Raw genomic sequence first — 25,896 nt, 5'->3', positions numbered from 1 at the left:
GGTTTACTTCTGCTGAAATGTAGCTTACCCACCTTCTTGTGCAGTCCTATTTTGTGTTCCTCTTACTTTTCATAAATGGGATTTTAAGTAAGGGTTTCAAACTTTATATTTCTTTTTTTTTCTTCTCTGAATGTCAGGAAAACTGAAGCTAAGCTTCAAGTGTGATGGAGGGGAATTATTTTTCTCTCCTTGTGACTCTATTCCATGTAAAATACAATTAAAGGTATATTCTGGACCTTTTGTGCTTTTTTTTTCTATTTAGGTTGTAAATTCCACATGGTTCTGTCCTGCCATAGATGCATCTGTATTACAGATTACGATGTAGCATAGCTTTAAGCCATACTAACTTTAACTAAGATTTAAATTAGCTTTCATATCTCTCTGTGCTGCTGCAGCTAGACTGAGTTATCTTGGACACAAGAAACAGCTCTCCTCACTTGATATCGCAACCTTCATTGAATTGCATCTTGTGAATTGTACAGTCCCAAACAGAGTGAGAACCTGACATCAGTGAGAGTTCCATATTATTTAAATTAGAAAATAGATTGAAGCAGAAATATGGTCAATTCTTAGATCAGAGATCTCCAGGAAGAAAAACTCAACATGTGACAGGAAGTGGTGCTACCTGAAGGTAGTTGGTAGTCCTCTCCCACGTAGTATTTAGTGCATGCTTAAGTTGTGGAAGCTTTGGTATGTTTTGCTTTCATATGATTCGTAAAGCAAAGAAAAATGGAGCAAAATACTTTACATTAACTTTTCTATGAATTCTGGGGATTGTTTTCCACCCATTATGACAGAATTCCACTCAAGGCATTGTGATTGAGTGGATTGTAGCAAGTTAATACCCTTAAAATAATTGTTTGATCTAGACTAAGAGCTTTGCTTCACACTTTTAAATAATGCATGTAGTAAATGTCTCACTTCAGACATGAATATGAGTATATTCACCTTTATCCCTAAGTTAAATGTTTAATGTGATATATTTGAGTAGAAGGATCCAACCTTTACTTGCTTCATTGTTTCAGCCTCTGAGGATAAATGGTGTAAAAGTGTACACTGAAAACGTGGACAAAAGGCAGATCATTTTGGATCTTCAGATCAGGTAATTTTTATTATCGTATTACAACCGTGCCCAGGTTTTAGAATGCGTGCCTTGTTTATTTGATTCAGCAGATGTCTTAGGGTAGAGGGAGAAGGTTAACAGTTTCATTCTGAAGAATCACTTCCTTAAGCAAATGAAGCTACTTCTGGTTATATGAGAATGGAGGAAGGAACTGCATGCTGTAAGTAGCACTTATCTGAAGGAAAGGGTATATCAGCTGACTGTGTGACTGCATCATTAAAGTAATAAAGTTTAATTAAAGTTTAATTAAAAAAAATACTTTCCAAAGTTAATGCACTGTCTTTGAAAATTCTTGTTTCTCATGCATTAAAACTTGGCTAAAAAATTTAGTCCAAGTCAAAACTTAAGGTGTTTGGGTTTCTTGTCTTTTCTCGGTTACTTAGACTCTTTAAAGAGCTAGTATTGGAAAAAGCGAATGATACCTGCTGAAGTACTTGTGCTCGTAGCACCAGCTGAAGTAAATCTGCATATTATATAATGCCAGAGCAATTATGGTTAGCTACTTCAGGTTTATTTGCCCTTTCATCATGACCCCTTTTATTTAGGTTTGTAAATAGATATACCCAGTGTTTGCCAAAATCTTTTCTCAGCACTATCTGCAGTCACAGAGCCTTTTTGAAAGCACAATCAGTGAATGCAGCAACACTTTTATATTTAACAGTCAAAAATGTGTTACATATCTGCCTCTCTGTAGCTTATGGAGAGGCCAGATTTGTCAGTCACTGATGATCCAACAAAGAGCAGCCTTCTGCATTTCTTGTTGCTTCCCTGCAGTAGCCAAGAGAGGCTGAGGTCTCTCAGCTCCTATTTTCCAGGGACAATTCCGAACTTTGAGCTTGGTTATTATTAATTTTGAATAATTTATCTAAGTCTTGGCTTTGCTGAAAACTGTAGGCTTGTCAGAGCTTGGCCCCAGCATATTAAAAGAACTGTGTCTTCTGCTGCACACCTTCTGCGTTTCACAGCGGGGGGTTGGCTGCCTCTGTGAGCCGGGCCCGATCTGTATTGAACTGAATCACTTCACTTCTGTGGGAAAAAAGAGAGCTAGCCAGATCAGGGACTGGTGTTGCTGGAGAAAATACAGCGGAGGCAGGGTTGTCCCTTGAGAGCTTGTTTCACTGGAAGTATGCTGTCAGCCTTAAAGGAGAAATTGCCTTCAGTGATCATCTTGCCTCCGCTTTTGATAGCAGCTATTCCTACCTCACCTCTTCGGGCTTGAGCCCTTCAGGAAAACAGAATTATCTGGCCACTGTGGACATAGTGCAAAGAAGTTGCTTTGGGGGAGCCATTCTTGAGATATTTGAGGGACCAAAGTAGAAGAGTAGATGGTGAGCCATTTGAAATGTTCTTGCACCAGTCTTCCCAAGATCACTCCTTGCCTCTAAAGCAGATTTACTCTTATCTGCTATGGGAGTAATCTTGTGGGGTGGGGTTTTGTTTTGTTTTTTTTCCCTGATTATCTTCATAGGGTGCTGCAGATAAATGTTACAAGGACGATAGGTTTGTACAAGAATTCCAGGAATAATATCCTGTTGCCTAGACTTGAATGAAATCTTCAGCCATGTGTCTCATTGCATTACATTGCAATCTACTTAGAGAAGTGATAGCAACTGGAGTAGAATGCAGTCTAAAAGTTTTGTGTTATGCTAGAGGCCAATTCTGTACTGCATGTTAATGGACCCAGCAAAATATCTTAGAGGATGAAGTTTTCTTTAACCTTATAGTAAGGTTGCAACTCATTGACTTGATATCCTCAAGTACAATTTTTACTTCAATTTGTAATCGTGTTATTAGATTATCAAATGAACCTACTGCTTCACAGTCTTCGTAACCTAAATAGTTCTGATGCTACAAAGTGCCAAGAGTGAGGTTTCCATTGCAGGTTTGAATTGATCTTCTTTGCATCATGTTATTATATATACATATATGTGTATGTATGAAAAAATATGTGCGTGTATATATATAAATTATAAACTCTAAAAAATATATAATTTTAAATTATGTATTTTTTTTTAAACTTTACAGTCACACTGCATTCTTTCCAGAGGAAAGCACTGATCACCTTTCTTTCATATAGGGTCGTTTTGTGTTGTCATCTTCCTTCTCCCCAAACTGGTTGGTGCAGCAAAGTGACTGTGCGCACTGTTACCTCTTGTATAGCCTGAAATTAATTCCAATGTTGGATGCTGTAAGACCATCTGTCAGTACTGTTGTCTATTTCCATTTAAGCGAATGGTATGCTTTCTGTTTGCTCGAGATCACCTTGACAGTACCATCACGTACACATCACAGGAGATAACAAATATCCTGAATACAGCGTGGTTCCCTCAATTTCTTTTTCTTCTGATAGTACCTTAGGGCCATCAGTTGGGGGATCAGGCTGCCATCCTTATCATACGGTGAGAGTAGTTTATTTTATCCTGAGTTTATCTTGAAAGTGGCTCATTGAGAACATTCATTAAAAACTTCCTAGACATTTCTGTAGTAAGATTCCGTCAGACTCCTAAACATCACGAAATAGCTTTTTTTATTGTATAAAGTAGGTCTCCTGGAAAATAACAAACTTCTGGAGGATTCCGAATTAATACATTTCTACAGCTAGAATACTTTAATTGACAACCCTATATTTGTAACCCCGTCTTCCTAAGCCTTGACGTTGCATTGCACCGTAGAAAGGAAAAAATTTCAAACTTGAAATTGTAATTCAGCAGAACTGTTTAGCATATAAGGAGGTCCCAGTATCAAAGAAAATGCTTAATATGTACAAATATAAAAAAATAGATTATATTGTAAAATTAATGCATGTGTTTAAGCAATTTGAATTACAGGATTGAAATGCATCAGCTCCAGCATTTATTAAGTAATTGATTTTGAGACTGTAAATGCTTTTAATATTTTGATTGGTAGCTATTTGGGCTTCAGAGTGTAAGTTGGAAGAATAGTAATGATATCTACATGTGTTCTGAGGAGATAGCTGATAAAACCATCCATCCATCGCTCCTGCTTGAGCTAACTGAGTAACTAACAGCAGTGCTAGGTGATTGTCCTCTGTTTGGATCAACCCTTAAAGAGAATAGGAAATTTTGCAGTTGTCCTAACAGCAGAAAGAAGTTAAACTTGAGGAAGCCTTGGTTCTACTGCAGGATCTGGAGCCCCGTGGAGGAAGGAAGTCTTTTTTCCTCCTCAGGAGGGCCTGACCTTGTTTAAGCTGCTTTATCACTTCTCCCTACTCAGTTCCTCCTCTTCAATTTTCTTTACCTAGGCAGTCAGTTTTATTCAGAAAGCCCTTTAGATTTCCTTTATCCTTTCCTTGCATCTCGTATCGTTTTAGCTAGTTTCCTTGTTCAGCTGGTCGTTCCCCAGCTGTAGCTTAGTATTCAATATGGTAGGGTTTTTTTTTTTTTTTTCCTCTCCTGTTCTGTAGAAACATTGGCAATACTAGTTCCTTTGCTAAATCCTTTGCTAAGTCCCAAGGTTTCTTCCTAAGTTCCTTGTCAGTTTTCAGAATTAGTTTCTTTTCAGATACAGTGTGGCTCACAGCAACTGCAATTCTAGGAAAAGATTATTTTAGCTGTCTTCAGGAAATATAAGATCTTAAAATGTGAATCTGAGTTATGTGCAACTACATTCGCAGGACTATAGAATGGGCAAATTGGGTCGATTTGTAGGAGATAGTAAAAGATGGTATCTTATACACGGACTAGCATCTACAAAATTTGAGGGCCTTGACCCAGGCAAGGGGTTGTCCCAAAAATGGGATTCAAGAACTGCTCAGAGAAAAACTTTCCGTTGTTTTTAATACATTACTTCCTAATTTGTTTCCTGCTTTCCTTCGCCTTCCAGAATGGGCTTAATTGTTTTGCCTTATCCCTTGCTTAGTGGTTTATCCAGCCCTGCATGCCCAGCATGCTGAATTTCAGCTTAAGTGGCTGTTTTTGCAAGTGTGAGTGAGTAATTCAGCAAACCTTATTAGCAAAATAGCCATCTCTATCTAGTTCTTACAGTTGCATTAAATGAAAATGGGTTTAGATGCACATACTGTTGATGAGACTTATAGAACGGCTTTGCTGAAATGAAGTATGTGTTGTATATTGTCCTTTATATCCCAAAAGTAAGAATAAATATATGTTCTCTTACATACGTTTCTAAAGATGACAACATACCTCTCAGTCTTAATTTCTAAGTTTTTGTGATAATGATGTTTTGGGGTGGGGGTACTTCTTTTTAACACAATCTGAGTTTAAGTTTTAATGTTTTAACATTCATTTCTTCATTTGTAGACTGATATACAAAATATATAAGTGTATTGCAATTTAGTCTATAAAAATGAAATCTATAGCTTTTTTTTTCCTATCTTAGTTTTGTTGGCAATTGTGAAATTGACTTGGAGATCAAGAGATACTTCTGCAGAGCTGGTGTGAAAAGTATACAGGTGAAGTTCAGTTTTTCCTTTTGATTTTGAAATACAGTAATTTTCACATTTTTCTGATGAAATAGTTTACAGGTTGCCAGAAAGAACCAGTAATTCTTCTGTTTCATTGCTTATTGTGATCTATTACTTGTGTGCTCACTGACCATGCATAATAATTTAGTGACGTGACTTACCAATTTAGCCTTTCAGATGTAGAAATGATTTAAATCTATACCATTCTCTACTGGAAAAGGTAGAGATAATTTCAAGTATTGAATACTTCTTGGATTACCTTGATGCTAATGTGATGCGTAGGTTAATAAAGGCTGTCAAAGAGCTTACATTTCTGTTTTATCTACTGAGTGGCAGATTGTTATTAGTTTTAGTTATTGATAACCCTGCCTTCTGATATTGTTCCTCAGGTTTCTTGCCTTTCTGGTAACAGATCTTTCTATAATGAGAAAATATGATTTTTTTTTTTTGTCTTGACATATTTGTAAGTGTTTACCTACTTTTGTTCTGATACCTATGGATGCCATTGTATTGGTTTGTGCCTTGCAATTTCACTTCTCACATGTGTTTAAGTTGAACTATATGGATGTTAACCACGGAATAATAGGATGATAACCTATTTCTTTCTTCTAGCACAATTGCAACTAGTGTCACACAACACGCTTTTGATTAAGTTACTATGTACAGGGATTTGAAAGCCTGTATTAAACTTTTTGGATTGGATAATGCATAAAGTTCTATGTATTTACATGACATTCATCCATAATCAAGGCCTTCATGAATTAGAAGTGTGAGTGAATAGATTTTACATAATTTGAGTTTTAAAATCAGTTCCGTTGTTTTCTTTCCCTGCCCAGATCCACGGTACTATGAGGGTTATCCTGGAACCACTGATTGGAGACATGCCCCTAATTGGAGCACTATCCCTTTTTTTCCTTAGGAAACCTGTAAGTGTCTTATAAACCCTCTTCTGTATTTCTATTACTTTTTTCTAGAATGCTGATGATAGTAGTGAATAAATGACAGAGCAAGAATTAAGAAGCAAAGGGGAGAATCTAGGAAATCGCTGCCGTTTGGTTCAGCTTGGTTTCCCAGAAAAATAGTGGAACAAATTTTGTGAGTGCCTAGAAGAAATGAGATGAGTAATGATTACCTTGGAATTATGGAATATGTTGGGTCAAAGCCATCAGATTTTTCCCTATAAGCCTTATGGTTAAGAGAACACCTATAGATACCATCTAGCTTTTGATGTCGCTTTTCCTGACAGTCTACTAGAGAAGTGGGGTCTGAATAAAACTTTGACAAGATCTGTGGAAAGTTGATTTGAAAACCATGCTGGTGTTAGTGACCACAAGTTAACATCAGAATAGGTGTATCGAGATTACCCAATATGACTATTACAATTTTTATACTAAATATTAGGATAAGCTATTACCTTTGCGTTTACCAATGACAAAAGTGTGAGAACGGGTCAAGCACAGGGTGAAATGCAATTGGAGTTTAAATCAGTCATGACAGTGGCAGAAGTTGTGCGTCGGGGTACTGTGTAATTCAGTTGGAAGAAGTGCCAGTTCACAGTGCACGTTTAGGCAGGAATAATAGCCAAACAAATGTGAGCCAACAATTTCTTGCTGGTATGAAAAGGGCATAGCTAGACTAGCATGTGGAAGCAGGAAGATAGCCTGCAAGAGACGCACGTTCAGTTTTAGGTACAGTACTTCAGCAAAGGTATTGAGCAATTGGAGGGTGTCCAAAGTAGAGAATATGACAATAAGCTTGACCCTCAAGCCCAAACTGAAAGAATGGGAATTGTTTAGTCTAGAGAAGACTGAGGAGAGTATATTTTTAAAAAGTGTGAAATGCTCTTGCAGAAAAGAAACCTGCAATCTATTCTGCCTACGCACGGAAAATAGGATAACAAATAATTGCAGTAAGGAAAATTCAGGTTGGACAAGGGGAATGAGGGAAGACCTGAATGATAGTGCTAAGTGAGGCCCTGCAGCAGGCTGCCTAGAGATACTGTGGATCTCTGTCATTGATGTCTTTTAAGAACAGGTTGAACGTGCGTCCATTAGGATCGACATAGGTGTCGCTGTCCCAGGACCGTGCACGTAGCTGGTCTCTATAGGTCCTATCCAACTTAGCAAGCCGTGTGAAATGTGAGATCCTGGGCATTCTTTTCCCGTGGCATTATCTAGAAGGTTTGACCTTTATTAAAAAGTATTTTGACTTTTTGTTAGATTATGAAGAAATGATTTTATTCTAAATATTGTAATTATATGCAAAAAAGTTAGTTTCGACATATTATAACATTTGCATAGGACTCTAATGTGTTTTACCAGCTTTTCATGTGGAAGTAACTGATTTCTTTACCTAAATCGAGCGGTTGTATAGCCATACCTTAGAAATCTTTTCTTAGCTTCCCTGATCTTTACTGCACAAACAACAATGAAAATGACAGGGGATTTTTTGGCGCAGCCAGTGTCAATTTGTGTCATGGAGTCAGGCATCAAATTCATGTGGAACTAGCAGAAGCCTTATGAAAGGAGGAATACTTATTTCAATAATATTGTAGTCGTTCCAGACAAATTTCAAGACTCTTTTTAGAGAAAACTAAGAATCAAACTTATTCTCTTTGAATTACTCAGATGCAGGAGTTGAGGAAAGTTTTTTTTGATGCCACAAACTGTTCTTAATTCTAGATTATCGCAAATTACATTGTACAGTTACTTTTCATGAGAAGCTGTGTTTTATCAATATTTTGCTGAAGTTAAACGTTATCTTTCAAAATATAAATATAGAGTTTGAAACCAATATGCTCTCTGAAGGCTGAGAATCTGGGTGTTACAGTTGTACAATTTATTAGTTCAACACCTTCCTCTATGTTAAAATGGTAGAAGTATAGTATATTGTATGAATTAAGTCTGCCCTATGGTAAGATGATATAGCTAGTGCATTGTTGGGACTTGCAATAATTGATTCCCTTCAAAAGCTGCAGCCCGAATCTTGCAGGTTGACTTTGGTGATAAACACCAATATATGTCAATTGGTAACTTGGTGTGGCATGGATAGAAGAGACTAAAGGTTGCAAGTGTAATTTTCAGTGTGTGAAATTGAGTAATTGTTTATCAAAACAATTGATACTCTACATCCTTTTTATTGAATTAACTCTTATAAAATATGACACTGATTCTACTGTTGGTTTTACTATCGTCAAGAAATTTCTTTTTAATATACAAATCAGTTGAGAAATTTCCACAGATGTTGCAAAGTCTGTACAATGGTCTTATTTTGGAAAAATGCAAAGGAGAACATAGCACATTGCGCATAAGTTGGAAAATTCTTCAATGTTGTGGGTGTATGTCTGTGAGGCAGTTTTAGTGATCTAAAGTTTAGTATTGCTCTTAATAAGTACCACTAAGAGGGCTTAATAGAAAATGTGAACATCATAGAAATTCTTATGTTGCACAGACTTCTCCTTCAATGAAATTAACTGTTTCCATCTCTTATTTTGAAGTATATTTTTCAGTGGAAGTTTTTGTGTCTTGGATGTGTTCTGATTACACAGTAAAACTTATGATGTCCGATATAAGTTTCAGACAGTGCCAAGTTGTAAATTACAAGCGTATGGCTTCAGGCACTTGGAAACAGTCTTAGATGGATCGTCTTGGTTTCCTCAGCGTTCTGCAACAACTTTCTGAAAAGTCAGTCTAGTTTTCAGAGTATTTTTGTTGGAAGGGAGGAGGAAGGGATGGTATTCTTTACTTAAATAGTTTCGGAAGGCATGTTATTGTATTCTTCAAGTGAAATCACTTTCAGGATATTTTTAGAGTGTCTCTCTCTCTCTCTCTCTTTTGAGTCTATTTAGAGTTTGGATATTGCTTTCTTGAGTCTATTTGAGTTTGGACATTGCTTTTTTCTTATAATTATTATTTTGATAGTAATTTTTAATAATAATAATTGTTTTGAGCAAAAGTCCTTTGGTAAAATTTTACTAACGTGATGAAAAGGTGTTTGTCAGTGCATGTATGTATGTCCTAGCAAACACTTCTAGCATCAGTTGCTTGTTTTATGTGGATTGGGTAGAGGGACTATAAACTTAAATCCAAGTTAAACATGTAAGAATTAGGAAACAGTTTGTGGATATTTCAGTGAGCTGTTTTGTAAAACTGAAGTAGTTCATACAAGGCTGAAACCATATCATTGCCCTAATATGGAGAGAAATTTGGGATAAATTAAGATGAACCAAATTTGTATTTCCATAGCTTGCTTTGAAATGAGCCTAAACCTTAGGAACTGTCTGTTTGGTTTTGTTTCATTCTTGCCCTTCTGCTTGAGCAGTATGAGTGTAGAGCATCTGTTCATGATGCTCATGTTTATGCTAGCAAACTAAACAAGGCCATTACAAGGATTTGAACGCTGCCTTGTCATATCTGTACTGTTTAACTGTTAGTGTGCTCTCTGGCATTATTTTGCTATTTAGTGTTCTCCCAAACAATTTCCAGACTCAATGCAACGCATAGCTTGTTACAGGGATGATGTTCAGTAAGCAGGTTAAATGCAAAAATAATCTCTTCTGGAGGAGCAGGGAGAAGAGTTTAGCTGTGTGGGCAACAACTACTGTACTCGTTGCTCCAAGCAGTTCCTGACGTTTCTTCTTTTTCCACTCCCAGCATCATTCTCTAGTAGTGTGTATGCTGATCTTTCACTTCTGGTACTCCCAGATGTCTTGCCAGTCGCCTTTTAGCCCCAGTAAGTGGGCACAGAAATAATCAAATTGGCTATCAAATGTTGTCTTGCCAAAAAATGATGATGTTATATACATAGCGTGAATGTTCTTGCTAACGTAAGATAACCAAATTAGTTTGTCACATGTAACCCGTTACATAGTATGTTTGAAGGAAGTACTTTAATGCTTTGCCTAAGTCTTGGTTAGTTGGCACATACAGTCTAATGCAAATCTATTGAGGTACAGCCAGAAATTAAGCAATAATTATTAAGCCATACAAGTAGTTCTTAGAGCAGATTTTTAGGTGTTATTCATTAAGCACAGCACTACAGAGGGGTGAGTCTCCTGGAGCCCAAAGCATGTGGAGGATTTATAGCTGAGTAGGTGATACCCTCATTTATTTCTTTTTACTACTTTTGAAAGCTGTTATATGGAGAGCTTAAAGATGTAGCATGCTAGGACAAGCATGTTCTTCCTATCCTTCTAGGGCAAGTGTATATATCATTATCAATCATTCACCACCTTAAAATCCTTTTTATTTTAAATAAATTACTAGAAATGTTTACCTCACAAACCAAAGTGTCGTAACTAAGAGGTATGGGCACTTATTTGCTAAATGCTTAACGGAGACAATCTGCACCTACGATAGTAAACTAAAAATGCATCAGATAAAAGACCTCTCATTCATGGTCTGTAGCTTTCTGAACGAGTTACTTTGGGAAAGACTTTGTCCAGGATCATTTTGTCATTATTCCTCCCCCATACCGCTTAGTAGGAGTCCGGTTGCCTCAATGGGGGGGGGGGGGGGAAGGTGGGAAGTAGAGTAGAGCATGAAAATTAAAAAATCAAACCCCCCCAAAGTATCCAGTTACAAAATCATTGGAACTATTAGTTTCATCCTCCTTTCATTTAAAAACTCAGCTTAGTAGGCAAGGTCCAAACAGACTTAAATGTGGATTATTCAAAAAAGCTATCTGTGAATCAAGTTACTCTATGATTTTGACAATTATACCAGGATGTTTATTTTTTCCAAGCAGATTTCCCCCCACCCCTTGAGGGGGAGAGTGTCTCGATGTTCATTTTTCTTACTTCTGTAGAAAGATCTAAAATAATGCTTATTATAGCAGTTATGTTTCTATAATGAAATTCTGTCCCCTTACTAGAGAGCAAGTGGCTACAGCCAAGAAAAGTTTTACTTCAGTATTTTCGTTAGGAGAGAAGAGGAGGAATTAGCTGGCAGCTAGCAATAGAATTTGTTCTCATATTTTCCAGTCTAAAGTAACTGGCAACAATTCCACTTGCTCTGTATCATCTGTTTGCTGGCCTTAATGACTATATAAGGCAACACTGCCTAAATTAATGGTTCTGAACATACTTGTTTAATGAGTTTGTCAGGGTCTCATATTTCTGAGTAGTGCATGGAGTTTTGATGCTGCAAGAGCTCTTACTTTGTATAAACTTTAAGTATTAGGTTTTATTGTTGTTATTATGAAGAAGGGGATAGAAGTCTTATCAGCTTATAAAGTATATCCAAATATGTGAGAGATTTTGAGAGAAAAATCTGTGCATTCTAATGTTTTGAACTTAGCCTTCTTCTGACTCTCTGTTTCAGTGCTAAAGAAATAAGTTAGTGTTGTGTAATAGTCAGGATTTGTAAGGTTTTTTGCATGACTTCTCACTGTTTTAACATAATGTATATTGAACATATGTTCTAGTTCTCTTTGGAACTGAAAGTGTAGTTATCTTACAGAAGAAAATATTGCAAAGTTAGTTAATTGCTCTGGTTCAGTTATAAAAGTGCATTATTTAGTGGCATGCTTATTATTGAAAGCATGTCCTAACACCACCCCTTTCTCTTCATAAACGAATAAATAAAAAGGCTGGGAAGTAGAATGCCCTCAAGGTAAAGGGAGAACTTTTTCAAAACTCACATTTTTATATTCACACTCTTGTCCTCTGTCTTATTGCTGACTCAAACACTGCTCTGCCCTCTGCCTGCTTTACCGATGAGTTCTGTCCAGTGGTCGTGTTTTATTTGATATTGGTTTAATTGCATTTAGTATGGACTGTCTTTGGAAAATTTAGTGTTGGATATGATTTGCAAGACTGTAAGTACTGATGAAAATTAGATTCAAAAGGGCTGCTAGCACCAAGAATAGGCACTAGTGAAATAGCAGTGAAATACAAAGACCGTAGCATAGTGTGGTTGTGCAGAGTGTAGAAGTATATTGTGTGATTTGCTTTTAGTTGATCAAAAAAGCATTCAGAACGTACAAGGCTACAAGTGTCTGCTTCAAAACTTTTTAACCTCTTTTAAAGGGGTTTGTGGAACACCTGGGTAAGTTCTGGAGCTTAGCTACTGTTATAGTAATACTAGTTGAGAATCGGTGGTGTTGCTTACAAAGTGAAAATGATTTGCCGTGTTACATTGTACACTTGCAATTTGCTGTAACTTACATTGTTGTAATCTTATTTGCTAGGTGGTGAGTTGCTTTCAGGGCAGTTTAAGTAAATCTCAGTTGATGCTTCCGCAATACCCTCCTCTCTGGCCGCCTTCTGTTCCGTGTTATTCTGTCTCCCTTACACTGGTGTTGAAACTTCTGATGCTGAAGAAAGCTGATTCAGGGAAGTAAGCTGGCAGAATACTAAACACAGCGAAGGAGAAGTGACTAGTTTACTGTCCTTCAGGTGTCTTTTAGCATCTTGAGCTGGATCACTGACGAGTCACAAGAGTGTCAATGCTAGTGTGAGGGTATGAACAGAAATGCAGAGCTTTTAGAAGGAAAAAGGGATGTAGAAGGAATCAGCTTGAATTACAGCTTTGATTATGTCGCACTATGAAGAATGGCAAGGTATATGGGATTTTTATAAGACCACCTGTGATCCTTCAGTTAGTCACAAACACAAAAATTTGCCTTTAAAAATTATCCTTCAGTTAGTCTGAACACAAAAATTTGCCTATTTCTTACCCTCACAGCTATACATCTTATCTCTGTAGCTGTTTGGACAGTTAAAATTGAAAAACCTGCTACTGTTAAACACCGTTCCTATGCAACGATACTTCCTGTCCATCTGTGTTTCCTATAACAATGATGAAAACTATGTAATTTCATTTTTTGAGAGTCTTGCATAGTCAAGCTTTGTTTGAGAAGCCAAGTTCATCAAATGTTTACTGATTGCTGGAAAAATACACTAGAGAAGGTTACGTGCTAAATTGCTACAGTAATGTCAGCAGTTTAGCTGTGTAAAGTTAACAAGCTGTGTTCTCGCAACACAGACAAATGTTACTGTATTCCTGCGTGACCATTCACAAGTAACGGAGGAGGGCATCTTAGTCCACATCTTATAAGAAGTTCTGTTTCTTCACACAAACTTAACGCTTGGAGTGCTCTCATTGTTACCTATAGCGGCGCTAAAATTTGTCCTGCAGAAATCTACTACAACCATAACTTAATAACAGGAAGTTGTTCATCAACATTTTAAAATACTTTGTGGCTTTTCTTCTGAGAATTAGTAGTGCTTATGGCAGCCAAATCAAGCCGCAGGGTTGGCAGTGTTTAAAGGCTGCCTTTTGTGCTTCCATAACATTCAGTAATGGTACTATATATTGTGCATTCCAGCACATACGCATCCTTTTTGCTCTGTAAAGGCATCTAGGAAGCTGAAAAGGCTGAACATATAAAAATGCTCAGCACATCTTTTTTCTAGCCTATCTTTTCCTATGTGCTGGAGGGATTTTATTTTTATTTTATTTTAACTCTCTGTAACACATTCTCCTGAATATCACAAAAGAATTGGTTGCAAGGACTAAAGGCAGTAGTTAGTTCCACTTGCGTGCCATACAGCCATGATAGCACAGATGACTGAACACAATAGAAAAGTAAACTGAGCTGCAACTGTGTATAGATCGCAGACAGTCCTACCTGACTGTTACCTTCAGTGGCTTGTTGTAGCAGAGAGTTTTAAAGGATCACTTGCTGGACTTTGCTTTTTTAATTAAAAATAATAATAAATTGAAGTGTAAGTCACATCTTTAAAATGTTGTGGGTTTTGTATTTTAAGAAGAGATGCATGTGTCTTTTCTATTTGTTACCTTGTACTCCTCATTCTTCATAGTTAAAATCCTAACTTTTCAGACTATTGATCTTCATACTGTTTTACAGATTGTTCGATTACAGTTTTTTTAAATATATATAAATATCAGAATTACTATTTCAACTACTATTTCTGCATCCTAACACTTGTTTTGTGTTGCGTATTGCTCATTTAGGTATTTATTAAACTCATTAATGTCATACCAAATTGAAGTAGAGCTTTATGGGATTGCTGTGAACACATCTTCATGGTTGTTGCTCCAACGGTGAATATGAAAAATTTTACTTTATGAACACTAAGATACATACCTTGCACGTTAGATGCTCCTGAATTTCTTCAGTCTCTTGAAATGCAAAAAGTACTGTGATAATCAGCATAATCCTTTACTTTACTTTCCCAGTTCTCTTTACTGTCACGTTTCCAGATGATTAATAAGCATTACATGCCACCAGATCTCTCTCTCTCTCTCTCTCGTATTTAAAGAATATCTGAGAGTTTTCAATTTGTGTTTACTGAAAGCATTCTCTCTGGAGACTCTCCACTTTCGTGATGCTTCTGCCACAGTGCTATGTAGGTGAATTTCAAATTTATGGTTTTGAGGACTTTTTTAAAGCACACTTTTAAATCTCAAATGCTATGAATAGAAGAAATAGGGAAGGAAGGAAATAGTAAACAAAGGAAAACCTGGAACGAGAGTATGGAATGTTTCCATTTCACACATGAGATGAACAGTTACTTCAATAATTTCAGTAAGTCAGAGGTTAGCCTGTGTTATCTTTAATATGTTATTTCAGAGAAGCTAAAGGTGGGTGTCCTACCCTCTCCCCGTTCCCCCAAGTGCAGCATTTTTTCCCCCTTCTACAAACTTAGCATAATTCACAATATATGAATTTAAATTCTTGACTGCTGATCGTTTATCAAGCTTGTAGTTGATATTCATCCAAACCTTACGTTGTAACAGAAAGCACAGAGTTACATTTCTTTAGTTGAGGATGACCAAATCTGGAAAGAAACCTGCTACAAAGATTGATTGAAATTTTTACTTATATGGGATTTGCAAATTGAAGGCTGGCCAGCCGGAGTGAATTTGGCAGTCTTATCCTTAAACATCAACTTAAATACCTTTTTGATAGGAAGAGTTGGAAAATGCTTCTTAAACTTTCAGTGAGACGTAAGCCTTGTAAAATTCGTAAATGTAGCTGTTAGATACAAAAAAAGATCAAAAACTATATGGGCAAATACCCTTTACTAGGGAGACAGACATCTCAAATTTCTTACAATGGAATTTAGCACTTTCCTTCTACAGACACAGGCTAAAATGTGTTATAAACATGCTATAGATGATCATAAATATTTTTCTGAAATGCTAGTCCTATTAAAATTAATGGAAAATGCCTTTTTGACTTCAGTAGAGCCTGGATCTTACTTAATACTCGGTAATATAACGCTACACTATTGTATTTGTAAACACAAGATCAAATTCTGTAAACATTTGGAACTCATACCTTATACGAGGATTTCCACCATAGAGCGTGATATGCAGCATGATTATAACAGCGTGCCCAATCCTAGTAGATAAATTCCAAAATTATATTAACCTTTGATGGGACCATAAGTCAGCCAGGGTTTTGAGGTACCCCAAAAAAACTTTTACTTACTGAGTTTTATTACAAAAAAGAAGAAAAAGTCAAGGTAGCTTTTAAAACAGAACTCAGATCTAATGTTTGAGTCGGAGTCAATTAGTAAAGCCTGAAAACTCTTTTTGAATATTTCTCTGTTTGCAAGGCACAAGGACCCCAGAAAAGGAAAGGAGAAGCTGCTAAATCGATAGCCTTTGCCCTTCAGCTGCTCTCACTCTCTCTCCTCAGGCCTCTCACTGTCTCTTCTCATGTTAAAGTCTTATAGTTTGGTATTGCTTCTAATTCTCTGCCCGTCTCAGCCTAAAGACTCCTCCGCTGAGTAGGTTCAGCTGCTCTCAGGAGAGATGCAGTTTCTGCCTCTTAACTAGATGGCCCCCAATCGGACATTCAGTAGCCCAGTATAGAGCAACTAGCAGTCTGTTGCTCCTTCCTTTCTGCTATCCGGTTGTTATTGTTTAAGAAAAGTATTCACATGTTAAAGTGTGAACAATTAAATAAAAGTTATGCTTTTTACCTGTGAACCCATCTTTATCAATAGTCCTGTTCTAACTGTGTGTTAGCAGTTCCAAACTGTTTCTTTAACTTTATGTCAACTCCTGTATCTGTCTCATTGCTCCATGCCCCTCTGTCTGCCTTTGCCTCTTTCTCAGGGCTGACCCCAGTAAATCCAAACAGGCTGTTAGCAGGAGTGTGGTACCAAGCCTGTATTTAACGCTGATGTGTTTGGGTAGTGGAATGTGCTTCAGGGCTTTGTCAGCTATGGTAGCAAAGTCATTGTAGGCTATAAGTGCATGTTTGTCAAATTGGTTTTAACATATTCAGTGTTGGACAGTCACTGGTTCCTCACATAAAGATATTATATTTGTCTTCCTTTTCCCCAAAATATGTAATAAAGGATTTACAGGAGTAAGGAGGTTTTGTTATATGGCTTGGTATGAGTACACTTCAGAATGTGTTGCAGCCGTTCTCAGTGCAGAGCGTGGAAGACACAAAGTACTTGGTTTTCAAGGAGAAACAGTTGATTTCTTTCACTGGTGCAAGCAGAGAAGGAGTTGAAAGGCGACTGACTAATATGACAGCACATGCTAGTTAATTAGAAACTGTAACCAGTGTCTGAAATCCCTCTAGGCCAATGAGCTGGCTGGGTAACAGTCTGTTTGTTTGCAAGGCGTGTCATCTCTCTCAGTTGTAATGAGTTGTGGAAAGACGGCGCTTTCCAGCTACTGGCAAAGTTTCACTTGGTGACAAATTCTGAACGCAGTCTTTCCAGTGCCCTGTTAGTTTTGCTGCAGAAAAGCAGCTGGCATTCCTTGAATTTAGCTAAACAAAGAGAATTATGTATTGCTCAAAGTGGTGATGGAGAAGGAAATGACGTTGGGCTATTTTTGACTTTTATAGGCCAAATTTTTTTTTTTTGAAGTACAGAATTTTCTATATTTTGTATTTCTTAAGATTGCCAACTGATGAATCATTTTCTGTTTACTTCCATTTTCTCTGCTGTAGGACACTTTCATTTGAAAGCTGGGTGATGTTTCAACTAGCTTATGAGAAATTAAGGGTCTCTTTGCCTGCCTGCAAGCTACGATATGGTCATGTGCAAAATGTCAAATGAAAACCCTAGTTGCTTGGCTGGCCATGACTAGAAGGGCTCTGACTTGCAGATCAAGCAATACAGTAGACTTGACTACTTCACTAGTTACTGTGAGCTTCACTGACATCACTGCTAATTTCCGTACTAGATACAGTAGATATGAGCTTTTCAGTAAGAACTTGGTGTGGTGTGTTAGACAGATGTTCTTTTCTCACATTACAAAAGTTGTATCTAATGCTGGAGTCTGATTATGTTTGGAAGCCAAAAGCGCAGGTCCACAACAACCTCTTTGGGAGGACTTCATGTGAAAGCTGTACACAAAAAGGAGAAATTAGCTGTGTTACTAATAGCCACAGGTTAAGGTTAGAGAGTCTGTGGTACTACAGTGGTGTGGGTTATATTTCTCGTTATTCCTAGTCCCTTCAGATAGACACGGAAAGGAAACCCTGTAGTGGGCAAATGTAGGAAATCGTGTCCCCGAGGAAAACTTACCTTCAAAGCCCAAATAGTTAGGTTTGATTTATGCCTGTAGTTTGAAGGCTTTTATCCCTTCTAAAAAAAATTTCATGGTTTAAGATTTATTTGCAAAGCTTTTCTATTAATCCTGTAAAGTGCTTAGCCTTAGCAATGTTTTCTGACTTTCTTAGCTCCAGCTTAGAATGGAAAAGGATTTAAGAGTTTGGAGATTGACCCGTTTCGTTGTAACTGTTCCTGTCCAATTAGAGGGTAAATTAAAGTTTCTGATATTATATGCACTAATAGCATTTCTTCTCTAAATGGCCACTCTAAATAGCAACAACTTTTCAGTTTCTTTGCATGATGATTTTTTCCATGCTCCATGGCTAAATGTAGTCGAAAGACTGATGATGGCATGAACTTGGTTGTGTTGTCTGTGAGAAGAGGTGTGTAATAATACTCAAAGTATTGACAGTGAGGTCATACCGTTGCACTGTATGCATTTGCTATTCTATATTGCAACTTTTTAGAATGCTTTTTGGTCACATTAATTGAACATCTTTAAGTTCTCAGTAATATCTCATTGGTAGGAGGTTCGTAGTTATGTTCTGGGTTGCTGCAGATAATACAGAAACCATTATAATATGTTTCAGTCCAGTGTATGACGAATTTCTCAATGCAGAATTTCAACATGCATTATATTTCTCAATTCGTTTAACTTGGTTGAGTCCTTTTAGAAGACCGCGAGGGACGTTGTAATGTTAACTCTTGTATGCAGTATGCCAAACAGAAAGCCATAGGGTGGCTGTAGGTGCTAGAAAAAAAGCACCACTAAAAAAAGTCAGAAGGAAATGCAAATACTTTCTCATTTTCCTTTTATTCCGAAAATATCATTATGTAAAACCATGAGTGAGCATTATGATTAGAACATGAGCACTAGTCTGAAAAAACAACTTGCGGCTACCCTTACCAGCTACTACCCAGCTAGTTGTATGTAAAATTACTTTAAATGTTTGCAGGATTGCAGGATGTGGAAGTAATACAAAACCATAGTTATTCATGTTAAGTTGGGTTCTTCAGACTGATTTAATAAGTTTTTTCTTACGTTTGTTTTTTAGAGCAACAATGAGCATGAGATTTAGGAGCATACAATGATCATTTACACCATTAACTTTCAGAGAACAGTGCACTCACTGTTCTAATTTTTTTTTAAATTAGAGATTCAATTTGTGTATTCTAGCATATAGTTTGTGTTATTATAGAACTGTACAAGTGAAACTTAGCTCATTTCATACCAATGTAAATTAGCTCCATAGGTTTACAACAAATTATTTTGTAACAGTTTTTCCTTGCATTTAGAAATTAAAAACTGTCAGCTTTAAAATGATATTCATTTAGAAAAGAATTGATAACAAATTTAAAAAAAAAAAAAAAAGACTGTTTGGCATAAAGTAAGAGTTTTAGGTAAGATTGCATCCACTTCTGGAACATAGTAGTGCCGTTTTGCCTTGCTAGAAATTCCATAAATAGATGTGCCTTAGCAAACTGAGCCTGTCACCTCCCTAAAGTGGAGCTCTTCCAATTCTGCTAACTCTGCATTCCCTTGATGAAAACGCTAATCGCACAACTGTTTTCTTAATCTCGCTCATGCACAACTTCTTTTAAGCGCTTGGCTGACAGCCTGTGACTCATAGTTGATAGAGGCTTTGTATTCTAATAGAGTATAAATCTGAAGGAAGAAAGGCTGATTTCTGGTGTGAACACTGGCTCTTGAGCAAACTGGGCAAATGATTTTAACCTTCTTTTTGTTTGAAAATTAGACTGATTACCCAAGTCTCTTAAAAGCATTTTCTGAAATTTGGTGTTACTTAGAAGTATATGGAACGTTTATATGACCTATTTGAACTTTCAGTGTGTTGGTTATTAGAATGTGGATATGCAATCAAATAACAGTCTGGTAAGTGGCAATGTGAATTTCAGAGCAGATTAGCTCCTCCTCTCAAATGTATACTTTTTACCTGCTCAAATGTATACTTTTTCTTATAGTACACTATAGGGTGCTATAGCCTTTTCCCATTGAAGATAATCTTCCCTTTTTTTTCTGCTAGTTCTCTGGTGGAAAGTGCGCAAAAACTAGCGTTGAGATATCTTTACAAATACTGAATAAAAAATGGCACTGGAGCCAATGATATCTTCATTCTTTCAGCTAAGCAGTGATGAAAGTTGGCAGTCTCTGTACTGAGTAACAGTTTTTAGGCTACCCAAACTGCAGCAAATGCTAATAGGTACTAACAATAATATTTATTACTTTTAAGATTCTGACAGTGTGTTCTCAGATATGACAAAAATATATGAACAAGTAAACTGTTTAGGCTCAATTCATTTGCCCAGACATAGGCATCTAGTGTGATTCCCTGTAGTATCTGACACACTTACCTGAGGCTGACAGGTAAAAGAGAGGACCTCTGAACTTTTGGAGAGACGGTTGGATGGGATTCTCCCATGATAGTGAAGGCTGGAAGCTTTCTGACACCGTAAGGATGGCTCCTGCTCCACCTGTGGATTTGCAGCTGCAGAATAGATTCAGTGCCCACATAGCAGATGAGGGGCTGGGAGCTTTGTCAAACAAGGCGCCTGAACTGGCAGATCCTGAGCCGCACAGCAGCTCCTGGAGGGAGCAGCAAGTGATAGTGGGCAACTCCCTGCTGCAGGGAATGGAGGGCCCGCATCTGCTGTCCTGACCTGTCATCTAGGGAGGTTTGCTACTGGCCTGGGTCTCAAATTTGGGACTTTGTGGAAACACTGCCAAAGTTTCTCTAGGCCTCCGACTACTACCTCTAATGTCTTCTACCTGGACACCAGTGATTCTGAGTAGGAGACCTGGAGCATATCAATTGTGACTACGTGGCTCTGGGGCTGATCCTCAAGGGTGTGGGGGCTCAGGTGGTGTTCTCTACAGTCCTGACACAAAACAGGGCTGAACTGGGGTCACCCCAAGCATGTGCACGTAAATAAGGAAGTGCCTGCAAGACAGCATTATGGGGAAAGCTCTTGTACCTTTTCTGGAAAATCAGCGTGAGCAGGTGCCTCTCTGAAGTGCCTGTATGCTAATGCATGTAGCATGGGAACAAACAGGGGAATTGGAGGTCTGCATACAGTTGCAGGGCTACAGTCTCAGTGAGATCAGAGATGTGGTGGGACAGCTCACGTGACTAGAATGCTGCAATGGATGGATACAGGCTCTTCAGGAAAGACAGGCCAGGGCAGCAAGGAGGGGGATTTGCCCTGTATGTGAGAGAGCAATGGGAATGCATGGAGCTCTGCCTTAGGATGGATAGTAAGCCAGCTGAGAGTTTGTTGGTCAGGATTAGCAGGCAAACCAACACAGCAACATTGTTGTAGGTGTCTGCTACAGACCACCTGCTCAGGAAGAGGTAGATGAAGCCTTCTTCAGACAAGTGGAAGAAGCCTCATGTTCACAGGCCGTGGTCCTCATGGGGGACTTTAATGACCTCATGGGGGACTTTAATGGAGGGACAACACAGGAGGGCACAGGCAATCCAGGTGTTTCTGGAGTGCATTAATGACAGTTTCCCGATGCAGATGATTGAGAAGTCAATGAGTAGTGCTCTGCTGGACCTCATGCTTGCAGAGAAGGAGAAATTGGTGGAGCATATGTAGGTTGGGGGCAGCCTTGGCTGCAGTGGCCATGAGATGGTATAGTTCAGGATCCTGTGAGGAGGGAGCAGGGTGAACAGGAGGATCACAGTCCTGGACTTCAGGAGAGCAGACTTCATCCTGTTCAGGGACCTGCTTGGAAGAATCCCATGGGATAGAATCCTAGAAGGAAGAGGGATCCAAGAGAGCTGGTTGATATTCAAGGGTCACCTCATCCAAGCTCAAGTAAGGTCTTTCCCCATGAGCAGGAAATCAAGCAAAGGTGTCAGGAAGCCTGCATGAGTGAACCAGGAGCTTCTGGTGAAACTCAAATATAAAAAGGAAGTATGCAAAAGTTGGAAGCAGGGTCAGGTGACCCAGGAAGAATATAGAGAGAGTATCTGTGCATGTAAGAATGGCATCAGGAAAGGCAAAGCCCAGCTGGAGTTGAATAGTTGAATATGGTGAGGAATGTTAAGGGTAACCAGAAGGACTTCTACAAGAACATCAGCAGCAAAGCAAAACTAGGGAAAATGTGGGTCTGCTGCTGTGGGCAGGGGACTTGGTGACAAAGGACGTAGCAAATGTCAAGGTACTCGATGCCGTCTTTGCCATGGTCCATCTCATGATACAGCTGTCTTTCCTTTTGGAATATTCAGTTATTAAATCTTAATACTGTACCATCGAAGAAAGGGCAACGAGTATCTATAAGTCTGTTTTCCTTTGTTTTTTTCAGCTTAATTGCCTGTTAAAATTAGGCTAGGTGCTTCATAGATAAAGCTTTTGAAATATTTGACCACCGTTACAAAAGTGCATTAAGTAACAGTGCTCCTTATGTAAGTACATGTATTATGTGTTATCTATAGTCTAAGTATTCACAAAGGAAATCGCTAATTATACTATTAATAGATTATTTATAAAGAATGGTATGTGCTAGTGTTTTTAAATAGAAAATGAACGTGGAGTGATTCCTCTTTTCTTTTTGTATAAAGATGCAACTTAGCTGCTTCTAGAAATCTGTTTTGTTTCAACGTTTAACTGAACCACCATGATTAGTTTCTCAACTGAGGAATCTCAAAATCCTTTTTATCATTTTTTTTTTCATGCAGTCATTCGTAGATAGGGTTAGTTGGATTTGGAAGCATCATGTTATTTGGGTGGATTTAGATTTATTTGCTGCTTACATTGTTCAGTTACCATATGTGTAGTTGGTAGAATGTTTTTGGTAAAAAGGGGGTATGGAGATGTTCTAATACTTTTCTTATTTAGAATCAGAGGATTTATAGGACTGAAAAGGGCATTAGAAATCAGTTGTTAATGCTAACAGCACTGAAACAGAATAAGTACATTTATAGCATTTGTAGTAACAGCGTAGTAACACTTTCTAAAGATTTTCAGTGAAGGAAATATGTATGATCTGGCAATGAGCTGTCACTATTAATCCCTCTTAGTTATTTTTGAAGATTTTTCTCACTTCAGTATCTAATCCTATCAATAGTTTTCTTCTTTACCCCATCAATGGTAGAATGGTTTTGTCTCTCATTGAAACTGTTTCCCCTGCATTTGCAAACTATTTCAGGTCTTCCTTCCATCTTCTTCTCAGACCTAGTCCTTCATTCTTTCCCTGTTTATCATGTCTTCTAGGATTGTGTAATTTTTCTGCTCTCAGATGCAGTTCCTCATTGGTCCACATGTTTCCTGATATGTGGCACTGGAAACCGTACTGTGCTCCTGTTGTTATCCGTATGGATTGAAATGGAAGGATTACTTCATTTATCTAACAGGGCTATATTCCTCCTGCTTATTGTTCCCAGTTTGCCTCTTTGGCTAGCACATGGCATCATTTACTGAAGTTTAGCTTCTAATGCCCCAGAGCCTTTTCTACAGAGCTCCTGCTTAGTCTGTTGTTTACTCTCCTGCATTTGTACAGCTGATTAATCTTTTCAGTACTTTCTTTGTTTTGTTATGTTTATCAAGATTTCTTCAATTCTTTCCCTGCCCTCCAGTGTGCTCTGTGATACCTCTCTGCATGGTGTTGTCTCTATTGTTATGTACAACATTAAGGAAAATTCTAAATAGGACATAACCCGGGACAGCTCTCTACAGAATTCCATCCATTGACAACTATTGTCTGTGACTTCTGCGAGCGTTCTACTCTTATGTTAATCAAGATTACACCTATTTTAGTTTGCTTCTGATAATTGAAGAGGAAATGTCAAAAGCCTTAATCAAACTAGATACTGTCTGTTTTTCCTCATCTAATGCCCAGTTACTCTGTTACACAAGGATATTAGATTAGTTTATTCTGACTTATTTGCAAATTCATGATTCATGTTGGTGGCTATTCATTTAGAAAAGATGTATGGTGAATATTAAAATATTTTTCCAGAAAACAGGACCACATTTTCTGGTTTAGTGTTGGTTGTATGTGGTAGATATCGCATATGTGTGTATATGGATGTGTGTATGAGTGTGTGAATGTTTGTCTTGTATAAATATAAATGTACATATATATACTTGCATATATATGTATGTGGAAATATATATCTGTAGAAAGGGTGAGTAAGAGGATGTGGGTTTAGGGTTTGTGTTTTTTTTTTTTTTTTTTTTTTCCCCCTCCTAGGTTAAAAGCAGTGGCTAAAATTCTTTGGAATGTAAGAGATTTTGTTTTTCTATGTTAAAAAAAAAATTCTAGAAATAGATCAAAATCCATGGTGATCAGTTTTGTTTCCTCAGTACTGGGAATTCTAAGTTAATTTTCACTTTTTTTCCTGTAATTTACAGCTTTTGGAAATTAACTGGACTGGACTGACCAATCTTCTGGATGTTCCAGGGCTGAAGTGAGTATATATAAAAGTATTTCAATACTTCTTTTTCAAAAAATAAAAACCAGAGAATCTGAAGATCATCAGCTGTATGTATAGCTAAATACTTTTCGGTTAAATGACTTGTGGATTTTCTATCTGCCCATGTAATAGAACACTAGAAAGACAAAGAATCTTATTTTTCATGCCAGTGGCTTCACAGCATCTTCGTTTATGGCTTTGTATGCAGATAAATGTCTAGTTGCTTGTGTAAAGGTAGTAAGAAATACTTTAACATAGAATCAAGTTAAATAGACTTTCCAGACTTTTTTGAATATTTCTTTCAGAACTTTCTGTTTTTTTCTGATTATCAGATGAAGTAGCAAAAGTGTTGACTATTTATAGCTAGAAAAAATTGTTGGTCACAATTCAGAACTTTTTGAAAGGGTAAATGATTTATAAAAGTAACAAATGAAAACAAAGAAACTAGAAGGAGAAGAGAAAGCCAAGTTATTTCATGTTGTTGCAGTCCTGATGGGGTCAAAACCAGAATTTATATCCATACATTTCAAGATATAATAGTTACCCAGAGGCTTTTTAATATTAAGAAAATGGCTAACGGGCTAATAAATGGGTTTGATACACACTTGGATTTTGTGACTAGCCCTTTTGTTTGATCCAGACGCTCGAGAGTTAGCGGATTCCGGAACTGTTTTCTATCGTTTGAAAGCAAGAGTTTGAATTTAGGAATTAAGAATCCTTTAGTGCTCAATGGTAGGACTAAAACAATTTTTACTTTACTCAGACATTTGAAGCCATTCTGTGAACTCCCAGCTGAACAAGTTGAAATTAGAACTTGTGTTAAGTAGGTCAGTGGCTGCCAAAATTGCTTGTGTTTCAAGCCTGGTTAAGACTGCCTCTGAGGAAAGAGGTTTTCTTCATGAGTGAGAAAATGGTTTTGAAAGTACAGCTCATGAGTAATAATTGGCTATTTTGAGGTAACACTAATAAAGTTCCATTCAGTACTTAAGTTTACTAGTCTTCTGAGATTCCTATCTTTCTACATATTCACTCTACTGGAAAAACAAAACCTCAAATGTAAACAAAGGCTTGTAAATACCCCAAGTTTATGGTTTCCAGAGCAACCAGGCTTGGTCACATATGCATATAATAGCTGCAGTCTAGATGTGGTATAGTTTCTATGGTAACTGTAACTGAGGTGACTCATGTTCTGCCTTGCCAGTAAATTTCTTCAGTGCTGTATTTTTCTTGACTTTAAAGATAGGTTATATCTTTTCAAACAACAATTTGACAAAACGCGGTTGTTAAAAGCCATGATGAGCACAAGAGTGCTTGGGCGCAGGTACCTCTGTAGTCC

At 37.5% G+C, this 25,896-nt stretch overlaps 1 protein-coding gene across 3 annotated transcripts in view; it reads left to right on the top strand.

The window, feature by feature from the left end:
- Positions 1-25,896, top strand: part of ESYT2 (extended synaptotagmin 2) — a 92,669-nt gene that overhangs the window by 32,308 nt on the left and 34,465 nt on the right. For all 3 annotated transcript variants that reach the window (XM_068934295.1, XM_068934294.1, XM_068934293.1), the window contains exons 4-7: positions 1,026-1,102; positions 5,483-5,555; positions 6,404-6,493; positions 24,499-24,554. In XM_068934295.1, the coding sequence (XP_068790396.1) occupies positions 1,026-1,102; positions 5,483-5,555; positions 6,404-6,493; positions 24,499-24,554 (296 nt within the window). The remainder of the gene's footprint in view (positions 1-1,025; positions 1,103-5,482; positions 5,556-6,403; positions 6,494-24,498; positions 24,555-25,896) is intronic.

Source organism: Struthio camelus, chromosome 2, assembly GCF_040807025.1.
Source record: "Struthio camelus isolate bStrCam1 chromosome 2, bStrCam1.hap1, whole genome shotgun sequence".
Lineage (NCBI taxonomy): Eukaryota > Metazoa > Chordata > Aves > Struthioniformes > Struthionidae > Struthio > Struthio camelus.
Note: the sequence above shows the minus strand (reverse complement) of the source record. Positions and strands in the feature narration are given on the sequence as shown.